This window comes from Cuculus canorus, chromosome 3 (genome assembly GCF_017976375.1).
Source record: "Cuculus canorus isolate bCucCan1 chromosome 3, bCucCan1.pri, whole genome shotgun sequence".
Taxonomy (NCBI): Eukaryota; Metazoa; Chordata; class Aves; order Cuculiformes; family Cuculidae; genus Cuculus; species Cuculus canorus.
The window spans coordinates 69,314,213-69,328,190 of record NC_071403.1 but is presented as its reverse complement, the minus strand read 5'-3'; the positions used below and the strand labels follow the sequence as shown (position 1 = coordinate 69,328,190).

Below are 13,978 nucleotides of genomic sequence, written 5' to 3'. Positions count from 1 at the left end.
AAAATAAGACAATAGTAAAAAAACCACCGGCTGTGTCTCAGCCCTAGAAGAAACCCAATTGGCTTTTGAAACATTATCCACACCTTCAAAGAAGAAAGGTTTCCCCTTAATTTCTGTCTCATTTTCAATCCAGTCACAGTAGCTCTAAACAGACATCGTGATCCCATGGTCTGGCTTTTCTGCACAATCTTGTCCCCAGATGATGAAGCCAACCTGAAACTACTTCATGGTATTCCACTAGCTGCAAACCAGAGGTCCCCCATTGTCCGCCTACAGGATAAAGAAAATGTTGTAGCAGGATCAAATCTCAGTTCTCTCAAAGCATCTGCATCCCACAGGATGACTGGGAAATCCAAACTCCATCCCAAATCTGTGAGCATTTGAGGAAGTAAGGAAATTTTGGACTCAAAATTTCACAGTTCAGCCCTCAGATCCTCGTGGGATGAACAGATAGAGAAGGTCAGAGGAGGAGATCAGTTACAAGCACAATGCCCTGTCCTTCTCAGCCTTTTTACCACATGTTCCTGTGTCCCAAGGAGGATACCTGAATCCTGTCACTGACAGACAACATCCAAGACTGAAAAGGGACATCTGCTATGACTGTTCATTCAGTCCTTGACTACCGTGCAAAACCGGGGCACATAGTTGCTGGATAACTGCCACTGTTAATTTTAGGAGCAGTAACTGGACAAAAGATGAACATTAATCCTGACAAATCCTTCTTGTAATCACACTAATTGCACTGAAAACTTCCCTCCTGCTGCAAGGACAGCCTTCACTCACCCAGTGCACGCAAGCCTTCAAATGCCCATTGCAGCCACCCTGCAAAGAGAAGTATCCCTCTTTTAAAGTTGGCTGCTGTAGCTTTAACACTGAGAGCATGTACAGTTGTCTCTACAACCTCTGTGTACAATTTCTGAACACAGCCTGAGGGAGAAATCAGTATAAAATCCAGATACAACACTTTTCTGATGTTTATGAACAGCTTAAGTGCTGTGCAGCCTCATCTCTAAATAAAAGTTTCCTTCCAGAGTGGGTTTGGATCTTTTTTCTATCCTATCTCCAGCATGTCATGTGGCAAATAAGAAATTCAATACAAACCCATTTCCTGAGACAGCCAGCTTTCCTGGGAAATGCTGTCCTTCCCTTTTTGTATGTTACTTTGGGAAATGTCTCTGTCATTAATGCATGAACCCCCTTCCGCCAGCAGCTACCCTGAGCTAACGCACATTAATTAATGAGTAAGGAAGTGGCTTTAGTCCCCTGTGCAAATCATCAGCACTCACTAAAGTTTATGGCAGAATTCCCACTCACTTTATTAGATGGAGGGGCCAGATCCATAAAATGTTTATCTTTTATCTATTTTTCTTCTTGATTCAACATGCATAGAGGAGGGAATAATTAAGATAAATACAGAGTAAATGTTGCTTCAGCGTTCATAGAATCATAGAGTCACTTAGGTTGGAAAAGATCTTTAAGATCATCAAGTCCTACTGTAAATTCAATACTGTTTGCACTGCCACAGTGTTACTGTAGCCTCGCGTCTGCATCTCAGTCAGTGCTGCTGGACTCTCTTCAGACTCAGGATCTGAAGACATTTCCCAACCGTTTTTCAACCAAGGATTCAAGTGAATCACACAAGTGACCTTCCAGTGACCTTGGATCCATGTGTTATCAGTGTCCTTGGCGATGGCATCCTGTTTGAATGAATGAACATCTCAGCTGTAGGCACAATTAAATTACTGGGACTTTTACTGCTAATTCCCTCAGGGCAGGAAGAGGCCAAACATATTATCCTGGTAGCGAAAGGCGCTTCAAGCCTCCTACACAAAGAAAATAAATGAAGTTGAGAGAGTGGGAGCTGTTCGCAAGGCAGTGACGCAGTCATAGCTGACGATCGATCCCTCATCGGTGATATGTCGGGATGCATCATGCTGGCATTTCCCAGTAACAGGAGTTTTTTCACACTAGCCGAGCCCCTGCACACCATCAAGGCAGATTGGTTTCAGAGTGTCCGGTTTGGAGGCTCTTCGCACTTACAAACAACCTTTCACCCGCTGCACTTAAATACCAGTTAATTCCTAATAGCTTGTGACTGTCCTTGAGGGAAAAAGTCTTATTGTATTTGATAGCTGAGAAAATCACAGCAGAAAACGGATGTGATTTGCACAAGGCAATGGCAGAACCAGGAATCCCTTTTAAAACTATGCATCACGTGATTTTCCTTTCAAACCATATCTGCTTTTCCCTGTTTGCCTTTAACCATGGTTCATTTTGTTCTCTGCCCAGTTGGTGAGGAAAGGGAGAGCTGTCTGCAGGGCTTGGGGGACTGTAAGCTGCAAAAAGTGATTTAAAACCTAGGCAGAGAGTGAGTTAGTGCTGTGGAAACCTGGGCAGCAGCTGCAAATCCATTTCTCTAATCACAAACCCCGAGACCTAAATCCTGCTTCAGATCACTTTCCACAGGGACTGAATTTGTCTGCTTCATGGATGCGACTTCTAACATGCTGTTTCTCCTAACTTCAGCTATTTAACTTGATAATTTTATCACAAAGTGGGCTAAATCATGCTCTCCATGTGATAATCTCACTCACATAATTATATCAGTAGCCCAGATGAATCAGTAGCCTGTTTTTTACAGGGCTAAAGATACGAAAAAATAACTCAGTTCTTGAACACTTTTAAATATCCCTGTATCCACCTTAAGCTCTCAAAAACATTAGCCCAAGGATTTCCATCCTTGTGTAGGAGAGGGTGGGGGAGGAGTGAGGTTTTGAGAGCTGGTACAATTATCTCAGCTCTGTGATGTTTCCAGTAGCAATAATTTAATGAATGTGCGGGTTAATGACTCTGAAGATCCAAGAATTTATTAAATGCTACTTTCAGCTTCCTATGTCCTGGTGGTGAAATACTCCTGGTCAGAAACACACACAAGACAGCTGTTCCTGATTTTCTGTCTCACTGTCAAGTTTTTGGACAGAAAAAACTCTAAAAATAGCATCTTGGCTTCTGCCGTGTGTTTCTTTGCAGCTGGAGGGCAAGTGAAAAGCAACTACATCAAATGAGATCTGGTGCTGAACTCACGCCCAGAGTTAACAACTGTATGTTAATCCTCCCATTAGGAGAGGTGAGAGCAATGATATATTTACTGGTATATAGTTTTGTGTTATATAAAAACTAACAAGGGGCTTTGTTCACTGAAGCTGATCAAAAGCTTCATCCTTTTCAGCATAGCCAAATCCTTTTGTTGAACGCGAGGAGCCTTTCTGCTGACCTTATTGGACTTTGAATAAAGGGTGTAACTGTCTTCGTTTTGTATTTGTATTTGTATCTGTAACATGGTAATTGATCAGAACAAACATGTTCAGCTACATAAATCTTCTTGGGTGGGAGAAGCTCTAGGGAAGGGAGAACAATCCATCTGACACTCATTAGGTGGATATACAACCCTGGCAAGTTACTGCAGATTTCATTTTAATGTTGGTAAGGTCTGTGTAAATTGGAGACGATCAGCACATGAATAACAACACTTGCCATTAGAGCTGCTCTGGCTGCAGGAAGGAAGGCCTTTGCAAAGAGATTATTTCTTCAGTTATTTCACTGTGAACCAGCTGTCTTTAGAGAAAGGTGGAAGAAAGGGCGCTACGGCCATTTTTAGCATGCAACTATCAAAAATGAATGAGGTAACATAGGGTACTTGGACTCCTTTCACTGGACCACTTTAAGATCTCAGGTGAGAGCTTTCAGCTACTTTGTCACTCAATCCCCTTGCTGACAAACAGGAGAATAAAATCAGCCTTCTCCATCCGCATAGGTGTCAGCAGGGTCCATTTAGTAACTATGGTTGCATAGACTTAAAGGTGGCTATAACGCATTCGGCCAAAGACCCATGTGGCCCAGACCCATGTCTCTGACAGTCATCTGTAGCAAGTACTCAGGGAAGCAGAATGAGAAACAGGGCAAGTACTTACAGAGTTTATTTACATCACAGTGGTTAATAGCCTTAGAGAGATCTTCATCCAGGAAGTTATCTAATTGCTTTTTGAATCCATTTATCCCTTAGGATAAATACCCACAACATCCTGATCAGAGACTTCCATAGCTTAATCATCCATTGAAGAAAAAAATCGTCCTTCTCTTTAAGTCTGCTGCCCGATATGGCCATCTGACACCCCCTCTTTCATAATGTTTTGAACAGTGAGGACAACAAGCCAGCTCTTGACTGTCCTCTCCTTGCTGTTCCTTACTTTAGGAGTCTATGTCTAATTCCCACCAGACATCTCTTTTACAATATTCAGAGTCCTGCTCTGTTATTTCCCTTCCTGCCAGAAGCCATTCCATGTCCCTGTTCATCCTTCCTACTTTGCTCTTCACCTTCTCTAGAACTACTACCTTCTTTCTCATGTGGGGTGGATGGGAATAGCACAAGTACACAAGATGTAGGTTCCCAAGAATGGTGTCCTGGCATAATACACATTTGCTCTGCTACCTGTTCCTTTCCTAATAATTCATAATGCTTTTGTTACCTTTTTGACCTCCACAGATCCTTGTGCTGATGTTTATGAAGGAGTATCCACAGTTATTCCAAGTTCTTCTTACATGGTAATAGTTAATATAGAGCCTATTATCACACGCGCACAGCTGAAGTAGGTTCTTCCTGTATTCATTACTTTTTCTTTATCAACGATGAATTGCATTTGCTGTTTAACTTTCAGTCACTCAAAATAATGAGATCCTACTGCACCTCTGCACAGCTAGTTTTAATTCTGACCACTCTGAATAATGCTGGGCATTGGCCAACTCGGTCATTTCAGCATTCATTCTCCTTGAGCATCACAATTCCTTGCACAGATGCCAACACAACTCCCTTTGTGAGCCCTTTCTCTGCTCAAATTCTTCCTCTATGTTGCCTCCCTTTCAAACCAAAGCCCTTCTACTTCATGCCAGTTCGGTTTCTTCATGAGCCTCTGGTAGAAATCCTATTAGAATAGTTTTAGAAATCTCAGCACACTGTATCAGCTGGATCATCCTCTGCTAGTCAACTCCTTCAAAGAATTTAAATTTGCTCGTGAGTCATGACTTTCCCTTAAAGCTGTGTTGACTCACTGTAATTGAATGAGAAGCTGCTCCTCTGAGTCATCACACCCATTCCCACACTCCAAGTGCAAGCACACAGTAGTCTTTTGCGTTCAGCTGGATCCAGAGATGTGCTGCTCCCCACAGCTCCACTCACCAGGCACAGGTAGTAATGCTGGACCCACTTGCCGCAAACCAAATCACTTCTGTTTGAGGCACCAAGAGCTACGACCCAGAGGAAGAAAGCAGGAGACATGCAACATCATCAGCATTCCAGGTCCTTGCAATAGGAGGAATGTTTTTGACAGATTAAAGAATTAAGCCACCACAGCCTGAATGTATTCACTTGTCTGCCCATATCATAAAATGACAAAATGATGAAAGCCCTATTAAACCATGGGACACAGGAAAGATGTTATGATTCTTATGAGCTGCACATCAAAGTACTCCTCAGAAGTCAATTTAAGAGACTGTAAATGCAGAAATGCCTTTCTACTGCTTTGTTCTGGGGCATCCCAGGATACCTTCCTATTTAAACCAATAAGATCCCTTAGGGAAAAAACCCATTTACCGCGTTAGCAATAGTTCAGCGATGGAGAATCCATCACAAGGATGAAGAGTGGATCACTTACTTAGGTATTATGATAAGGTAAAATAGTAATTTTGTATAGTTGGTAAGAACGCTGAACTGAAATGTATTTAGCTTCCACTTCTGGCCACCAGGAGACCTTTGTCTGATAGGCAGAAGGGCCTATAACCTCAGCCGCTACAGATTGCAATCACATCATCTACCCACCTCTGTTCAGATATTTTGAACAGTCTGAGGACTTGCTCAGACTTCGCTGGTTTGTGACCTTTTCCTTGATAAATTTTACTTCACAGATCTTCCTTCACAGTTTGGAAGCCACATTAGCACAAGTAAAAGGATGCAAGAACTTGTAAAAGGATGCAAGAGCTTTTGTCATTTCTGCACATTTTTAGCACTCATATACAGATGAAGTGAGAGTGCGAGGTGTGGGTTTATCTCCAGACTGATCACTTCTCCTAGGTGTTTCCAGCGCAAGTGGCAGGCCCCCACTGCAGTCACATTACTGGCACTGGGGCATGGTTTGAGGTGGGGGTGGTGGGATGCCAGGGGGATATTCTGGGGTATCTAAAATGGCACTGGAGACTTGGATCATAGAATCCTAGAATGGCTTGGGTTAGAAGACACCTTAAAGATCACTTTGTTCCAAACTCCTGCCATGGGCAGGGACACTTCCCGCTGGATCAGGTTGCTCAAAGCCCCATCCAACCTGGCCTTGAACACCTCCAAGAATAGGGCAGCCACCACTTCTCTGGGCAGCCTGGGCCAGGGCCTCCCCATCCTCATAGGAAAAAAATTCTTCCTAATATCTCATCCAAATCTCCTCTCTTTCAGCTTAAAACCATCTTCCTTGTCTTTTCCCTGCACTCCTTGATAAAGGCCCCTCTCCAGCTTTCCTATAAGCTCTCTTTAAGTCCTAGAAGGCTGCTCTAAGGTCTCCCTGGAGCCTTCTCTTTTCTAGGCTGAACAACCCCAACTCGGTCAGCCTGTCCTTGTGTGGAAGGTGCTTAGCTCTCTTTGTGGCCTCCTCTGGACTCACTCTAACAAGTTATGTTAGATGTAGGCAACTATTGGATCTCAGAGCCATGTATCTCCCTGTGACCCAAACACCTTGGACTTGCTATTAGTTAATGGGGAGCAATTAGCATTCATGCATGGATTTATCTAAATTTAAAATATATGGTTAAAACGTTCTCAATGAATCACACGTCAGAATTACTTTTCTCCATTGATAGAAAGATTACTCAGTAGATGTAGATGGCTACAGGAGAGACATTTGTATCTGACCAGATAAGTCCTATCCAGGGCTGTACAACTACTGTTATCACTACAGCTATGAGAGGTGAGAGCCCTGAGCATCCCAGATGCTGTAAAGGGCATTTGCCCTTTCCAAACCACTGACAGTATATGTGGGCAGGACATATTACAGGTGAAGGAAAGAGGTCCTTCACAAAACTAAAGAAATTAAACCCCAGAGCCCTAGGTGCCTCCTAGCATAATTTCAGACATTTATAAGAGATGGCCAATGTCACCTCCTGCTACAAGCAAGAGAAGGGGATAAACTGTTCAGCCTGTGACTCAGATCAGCCTTGAAGTGGGGGACGGTGTAAGGCACAGTGAAGCTGAGCTAGAATCATCGCACTCCTTGTTTATGGCCATGCAATGATTCCTTGCCCTGAAAGTCAGGCCAGGAACTGGGCCCCCCTTCATCTGCTGCTGACCTGAACTGTACATGAACTGTGACTTCCAGCTGAACACACTCTGTCCTAATCACCACAGCACTGAGCTACCCCCACAGACCTCCTTTGCAGAAACTCTCCGAAATATAATTGGACCATTTACTGAATATTGTCTGGACAGGCAAGACACTGAAGAGGCATTAGCTTTGTGAGTCCCTTATACTCTAATTATCGTTCAAGTTACCATTGCATCAGAGCCTAACAAAAGATGCTTAAGAAAGCAAGGAATTAGACATCAATTGTGGTTCATGGGGTCATGGAAGAAATGTAGCACAGAAAAAAATAACAAGTAGGCCATCTCTAGTGTCTGTTCTTTAGCACTTGTACCCCATGAACATCCATTAATGCTAATGTTTATGACTAAATAGAACTATAAGTCAATTACAGATCCTGTTAGTGTTAATTCACAGTTAATCTATATATTTGTCTGCAGAACCTCTAGGGAATTGGTACACAATAGATTTTTCTTTTTAAACGAATGGATTTTTTCTTTTAAAGGACAAATACTCGGGAGCTCTGCTGTTCAATTGAGTTATTGTAGGAATATGGTCAGTGATCCACAAATTAGGCATCTGGTATGTGTAAAACAGTAGCTGGTAAAAAGTCTGAGCCTTTCTCCTCATGTCCACATGAGTGGGCATACACATGGTGGTATTAAGGCAGAGGTCAGCAGAATAAAACACGTATATGATGCACTTGTTCTAGTTACTCATAGGAAACAGCTTGCTGCAACAAGGAAAACAGCACACAAAAAGTACACAGTGCAAAGACCTAGGATGCAATTCTTTGGAACCAGATAAGTATCACAAGGACTTACATCCTTAGGTCTAGAAGAAACTTGCCCAACTTAGCCTGGCTTTGGACATGAACAAATGTATTCTGATTGTCAGCAGAGCTCAGTAAAAGCTAATGTAAGGATTTTATCTACTTCAAGTCCAGAGAGATCATGCATTTGGGCAATGCATGGCTTCCAGGTTTACTGTGACCACATCTACACCAGGAAGTTCAGCATCTTCAGGGCTTGCTCACTGACCGGTGGTCTCTGCCTTGCCTGGGCTGCTATTTTCATCTGGCCTCCAAATTGGGGTGCCAGGATCCAAAATAATCCTGCCCCATCCCTGGAAATGTTCAAGGCCAGGTTACGTGGGACTCTGAGTGACCTGTTGTGGCTGAAGATGTCCCTGCTCACTGCAAGGAGGCTGGATTAGATGAACTTTGAAGGTCCCTTCCAGCCCCAACAATTCTATGATTCTATTGTGATGGCTCCTGACCCATGCAAAAGTTTGAGCTGTGTCTGAAAGTCATTCAGGAGACAGCTGGCTGGCATAGACAAAAACTGTGCCCAGGGCTGCTCTACCTTCTTGACAATGCTGACTTTGTAGAGGATTTAGGTATTTGGAGAGGATTTAGGTATTTTGAAATCTGGCCTCACACTCATTTGACACAAACCTCATAATCTTTATAGACAAGCATAGCTCTACAGATTGCACTGTCTATAGTTTTCCTTGTGATTTGCCCATGGAAAGTCAATTAGGTGGTCCATGCTGCAGAGCCAACATCAGATTCAGACCTGGCCTCCTCGTTCATTGCCAAGCAGCCTACTATGGGCAAGCAACCAGATTTCTGAACCAGCTTAGCAAGGCCAAAATGTGCCCTACCCAGATTCAATCTAGGCTTCCCAAAAAGCCATCCATCGGCAAAATGCTTTCCCTGCAGTAAATTAGCAGTTTCTGATGAAAAGTCATGTCACCTTTTTCTCTTCTGAAGAACTAGAAGAACCTAGGGTATGGTTTTGTCATGGTTTACTCTCACTATGGTTTACTCTCATTTAGTTTGCAAGACACTTCTGCCTGGTCAAGCTTCCACTAAAAGTGGGCAGTTGCTGGGTTATGAGTATTATTACACATGCAATTGATCTGTACTTCCACTGCTTGGAAAGCTCACATTTCTAGTTCATTTCTCAGATGACTCTCACATTATTGTATATCAAAACAGCACCCTCATCAGCTTTCTGAATACAGGAGATTCATTTTTGCTGGGTACAAGTGCTCTTGCTGTTTCACCAACATAATTCAGCTGCAGAATTTAAGGCTGAGCTGGGAAGTGCATTCTTTAATCATGTTAATGTTATCCTGTGGCAGTTTTCTTCTTAAAAATTTTGATTGAATTTAATGGGGGTGAAAGTCACTAGACGAATGGTTTCAGAAGCAGATGTTTTCTGGCTAATCAAGAAACGATTTTGCAAAGCAAGCTTCTCCTCTGCTGCCCAGCTACAGGCCCAGCTTTCAACAGCTTTGCAGTTCATGAGCCCTGTCCCCACTCTCTTTGCCTAGAGGGCATCTTTCTCTGTCCTGGTGTTGGTTTAGCACTCTCAATGAATGATTCTTATGAGATGAAGCTGTGCATGCATGTGTCTGTTCATCCGTCCCCTACAAACATATGCACATGTGTAATAAAATCCTCGCTCAGTAGAGGACAGAGACCTTAGTCCTGAAGTGGAGACTACAGGGAAAGTTCAGCCCCTACCAGGCACTCAGGGCAGAGGTTGGAGGTTGGGTGCTATGAAAACAAATGTGGATTTTGGCTTCCAGATGTTGTTTGATGTCAGGACAGTGGTCCTGCAGGTGGAGTATGTTCTGAGGGCACAAGTTCTCATAGAATCATAGAATCATTAAGGTTGGAAAAGACCTATAAGATCATCCAGTCCAACTGTCAGCCCAATACCACCGTGCCTACTAAATCATGTCCCAATGTGTCATGGCTACACATTTTTTAATGCCTTCGGGGATGGGGACCTCACCACTTCCCTGGTCAGCCTGTACCATGATTCACCACTATTCCAGTAAAGAATTTTTTTCTAATACCCAATCTAAACTGCCCCTGGTGCAACTTGAGGCAATTTCCTCTCATCCTTGCGAGGTCTTCCAATATCTGAGTGAGATTTTCCAGTCTCTGAGTATCTGTCAACTCTCACCCTTAGCAGTTCTTGATTTCAACTGCTGCTTGCACTGTGTTATTTAGCTTTAAAAGTCATCATCCTACCTCACTATCTCATTGTAATAAGATGCGTTTTAGTGCAGGCACACAGAGACCACCCTGCTGTATTATCCAAGGACATTTAGACTGAGCCAAGAACTCACCAAGAAAGGCTTCTAAATTAAAGATCCCTGGACTCTATTTCTCACCCAGTTCTTTTGCTTTGACTCTCCTGGACAAACCTTCCTGTCTCCCTTCAGTATTTAACCTGGCAATAGAGGAGCATGGCCCACCCCAGGGCTGAGGGGACACCAGGCAGGAGAATGATGCTGTCCATGCCATGACGAGCCCTTTCCACAGGGATGTGAGACTGCTCCATCACCTCCACCACTGCACAGCTTGGCCACAGCAGACACAGGGGGGTTAAATTGCTATGAGATAACAGTCCAAATTCCTCTCCCCAGCACCACCCAAAACTGTCTCCTATCCAAGGGGACTTGTTGGGAACTGCCCTTCCCCTTACACTTCTTTTAGCTAGCAGTTTCCCTTGCAGAGCACCTGCCTGTAGAGGGAGGGAGTCAGTGTGGGGAGAGCATGTGGAGAAGCTCATTCACTCAGCGAGGTGTTTTTTTTCCAGTACCATCACTGCTTTCTGACCCCAAGAGTCCTGCATCCCTGCTGCCTGGATCGACAGGCCTTTGCAGGCAGCTATTTGGCCCCTAGCATCCTGCCTTGACCCTGGAGAGAAGCTCTAGCAACCCCAGGAAGCCATTGGAAGGACTGATATTCATCCCTGAAGCAAAGAAACGTCTCCTCCAATGCCTTTTTGCCCCATAGACAGCATGGCCATCCAGTAGTTTGTTCACTTTACCTGGCAGGGCCCTTTTTGTCCTCTCTCCAGCTCAGCACACAGCACGTTCTCATCCTTGTCTAGCTGTGGCATCTGCACCAAGCACTGTTGTCTGCTGATGAGCTTCATCTGTGCTTTCTGCAGTACATGGGATGCTGGCACTGCAACTGTCAATCAGCAAGTCAGAAGAGAACAATTAACAAACCCACAGTGCAAACTTGTAGGGGTGAAACTACAGCCCTTGAGACTGCTTTCAGCTGAATTTTTAAAGCATCTCAGGGCAAGATGGTCTCAAGGCACAACCATATGATCTTGGGGACATGGAGGCTTACCAGTGCTCTCCAAACACTAGCAAAGGTTTATGCTTTTGATTTTATGTCAGCCTAGAAGGTAGGCAGGTAGGTAAAGAGGGGTGAGGTATCAAGAGGCAAAGCTGAAATCCTGGGGAATGGAGGCTTGCTAAACAGAATTTTTAAAAAATCACTTATTTATATTTTTTTTTTGTACATCTGGAAGACTCCCAAAGGAACAATTTATCCTGTTGGTCTTGGTGATGACCCGAGACAAGCTTCACTGCACTTGTTTGTTTCTCACTCATGTTTCTGCAGAACTCAGTTTCAGGAACTCTTCATGGGGTCCTGTGAGAGCCCTACAGAGGAAAGTCTACTGAGCTTTCTGCAGAACAGATGCTCTTGTTATCCTCATGCACTCTTTTGGGTCTATGAGGCCATGCCTCACCCAGAGGACCAGCAGCATCTTCCACAAAGTGCCTCTCAGGGTGACATTACTGCTTTATTCTTCCCTTGAGATAGAAAAACAGCAAGCAACAAAAAGACTGAAAATATTCAGGGCTACTTGGAACACACTCTAATTTCACCCACAGTTCTCTCTAAAGTGAACCTGAATCTGAAGGATAAAGCTGACTTTTGGAAGATGTTGCTGCTGGAGAGGAGATCTACAGATTTCCAGAAACTCACTCTACCCATATCTCATTGAGTTAAATCCCCCCTGCACCTTCAGGAAAGCTGAACTTCAACGTAAGATCTAAAAGATAGAAAGTTATCAGGTTCTCTTTCCCAGCTGAAATGGGGCCACTTTGCGGAAGTGCCCACAGACTGAAAGGCTTTAATGGCAGCATCTCCGAGGAGGTGGCTTCAATGGAGGTCTAACTGACTATAGTTGAAAGTAAGTCAGACCAGTGCTGCCTGAAGTGCCAGTTGAGAGGTGTCCACCAAAGGCTGACAGAGAAGAGAAATGACCTATTTTCCCCCGCTGAGGAACGCTGCCTTATTCTTTTTGGTATGGCCCACATCACACCATTGCACATCCCTCTCACCAAACTCAACATTTCCTTCTGAAAAGACCCCTAGAGGTGTTCAGTGTTGAATGAGGCTTTGAGCAACTTGATTGAGTGGGAGGTGTCCCACTTGGAACTCGGTGGGCTTTGAGGTCCCTTCCAACCCAAACAATTCCATGATTCTATGATTCTATAATTCTATGAAACATCTGCCAGACCGAAGGAGTGTGTTGTGACTGAGTGCATTCGCCTCCCAGTGTGGTGCAATTTGGAGAGCAGAGGCAATGCCAACTGAGCCCACAGCAGCATGAGACTGATCCCTGGAGCCACAACATGTTTTTTTGCAAAGACACTAGCTAAAGAGAAATCCTGCCAAGCTGCAGAGTGACTCTGCAGCAGCTCCCTGGTTTTGTTTCTATGAGTACGTTACCTTGGTGAAATGGGAGAGTTTCACAACTATAACAGTGTTGTGTTGTGTATTACTGTTACATGAAGCTACTGAAGCCTAAGAAGGAAAATGCATACTTTCAGAGAGGAAACAGTAACCCTACAGAGGAGAATAGCAAGGATTAAGTGAGACACTTGCTTACTACATCCTAGGAAGGATTGTTAAAGCCTCAAGGCACTGCCCTGTCCATGTCATCCTGATTACCTCCTTCCAATAATGAAAACACTCATTAGCCATTTAGTGACATTTATTCAGGATAGACTCTTTGGGTCACAATCATTGCTAGAACTACTTTCATTAGGGCTTAAATGAAAGCAATTAGCAATAGCAGTCTGCTGGTCTACATGAGTGAAGAAGAGGGGTAGTCAGTACCATTGAATCAACCTGGGTCAGGGAGGCAATAAGGGAAAGACTACCCTAGACTACTGTTTCCGTTATTCCAAACCACTTTAGACTTCACCTAACTTGCCCATCAGAGTGGAGCTTGTCTTACACCATGTGCCAAAAAAGGAAAGTGAAATGTGGGCCCTAAGATTCCAGCTTGAACATACATGCTCAGAGTACCAGGGACCTTTCTCTGGGGGTCAGTAGGTAATGTGCAGGGCAAGGTTGGTCTTGCACTGAACAGAGAACTGGTGGATGTGCAGAGACTGTGAGGGCCTGGATGTGTTCATCAGGCTAGTGGGGAGTGGAAGTCAGTGTGGGTAAGCCCTCCTGGGAAAGAACATCTACTTTAAATGGTTAAAGCCAGCCTCCATTAGAAAATACATCTCCCAACAGCATCTCACCTGTACGTGTAGTTCCCCAACCAGCAACCCAGCAGTTTTGCCATGTATCAATGTCATATATGAAGGGCAAGCAGATGGGGATTTTCTCATTGCTGAACTTGATGGGAGAACTGAGCAGGACCAGAGTGATATCATTTTGTATGCTCATTCTGTCAAAGTTTTTGTGAAGGATCAAGCTGTCCAGCTTATATTCTTCCATCGGGAGGCTGAGGTCAGTT

The 13,978-nt window shown here is 44.0% G+C and overlaps 1 protein-coding gene across 1 annotated transcript in view; it reads right to left on the bottom strand.

The window, feature by feature from the left end:
* LOC104061825 (serine protease 55) overlaps nt 1–13,978 on the bottom strand; it is a 67,631-nt gene that overhangs the window by 49,258 nt on the left and 4,395 nt on the right. Inside the window, 2 exon segments of the mRNA XM_054062337.1 lie at nt 11,249–11,394; nt 13,767–13,977. Coding sequence (XP_053918312.1) covers nt 11,249–11,394; nt 13,767–13,977 — 357 coding nt within the window.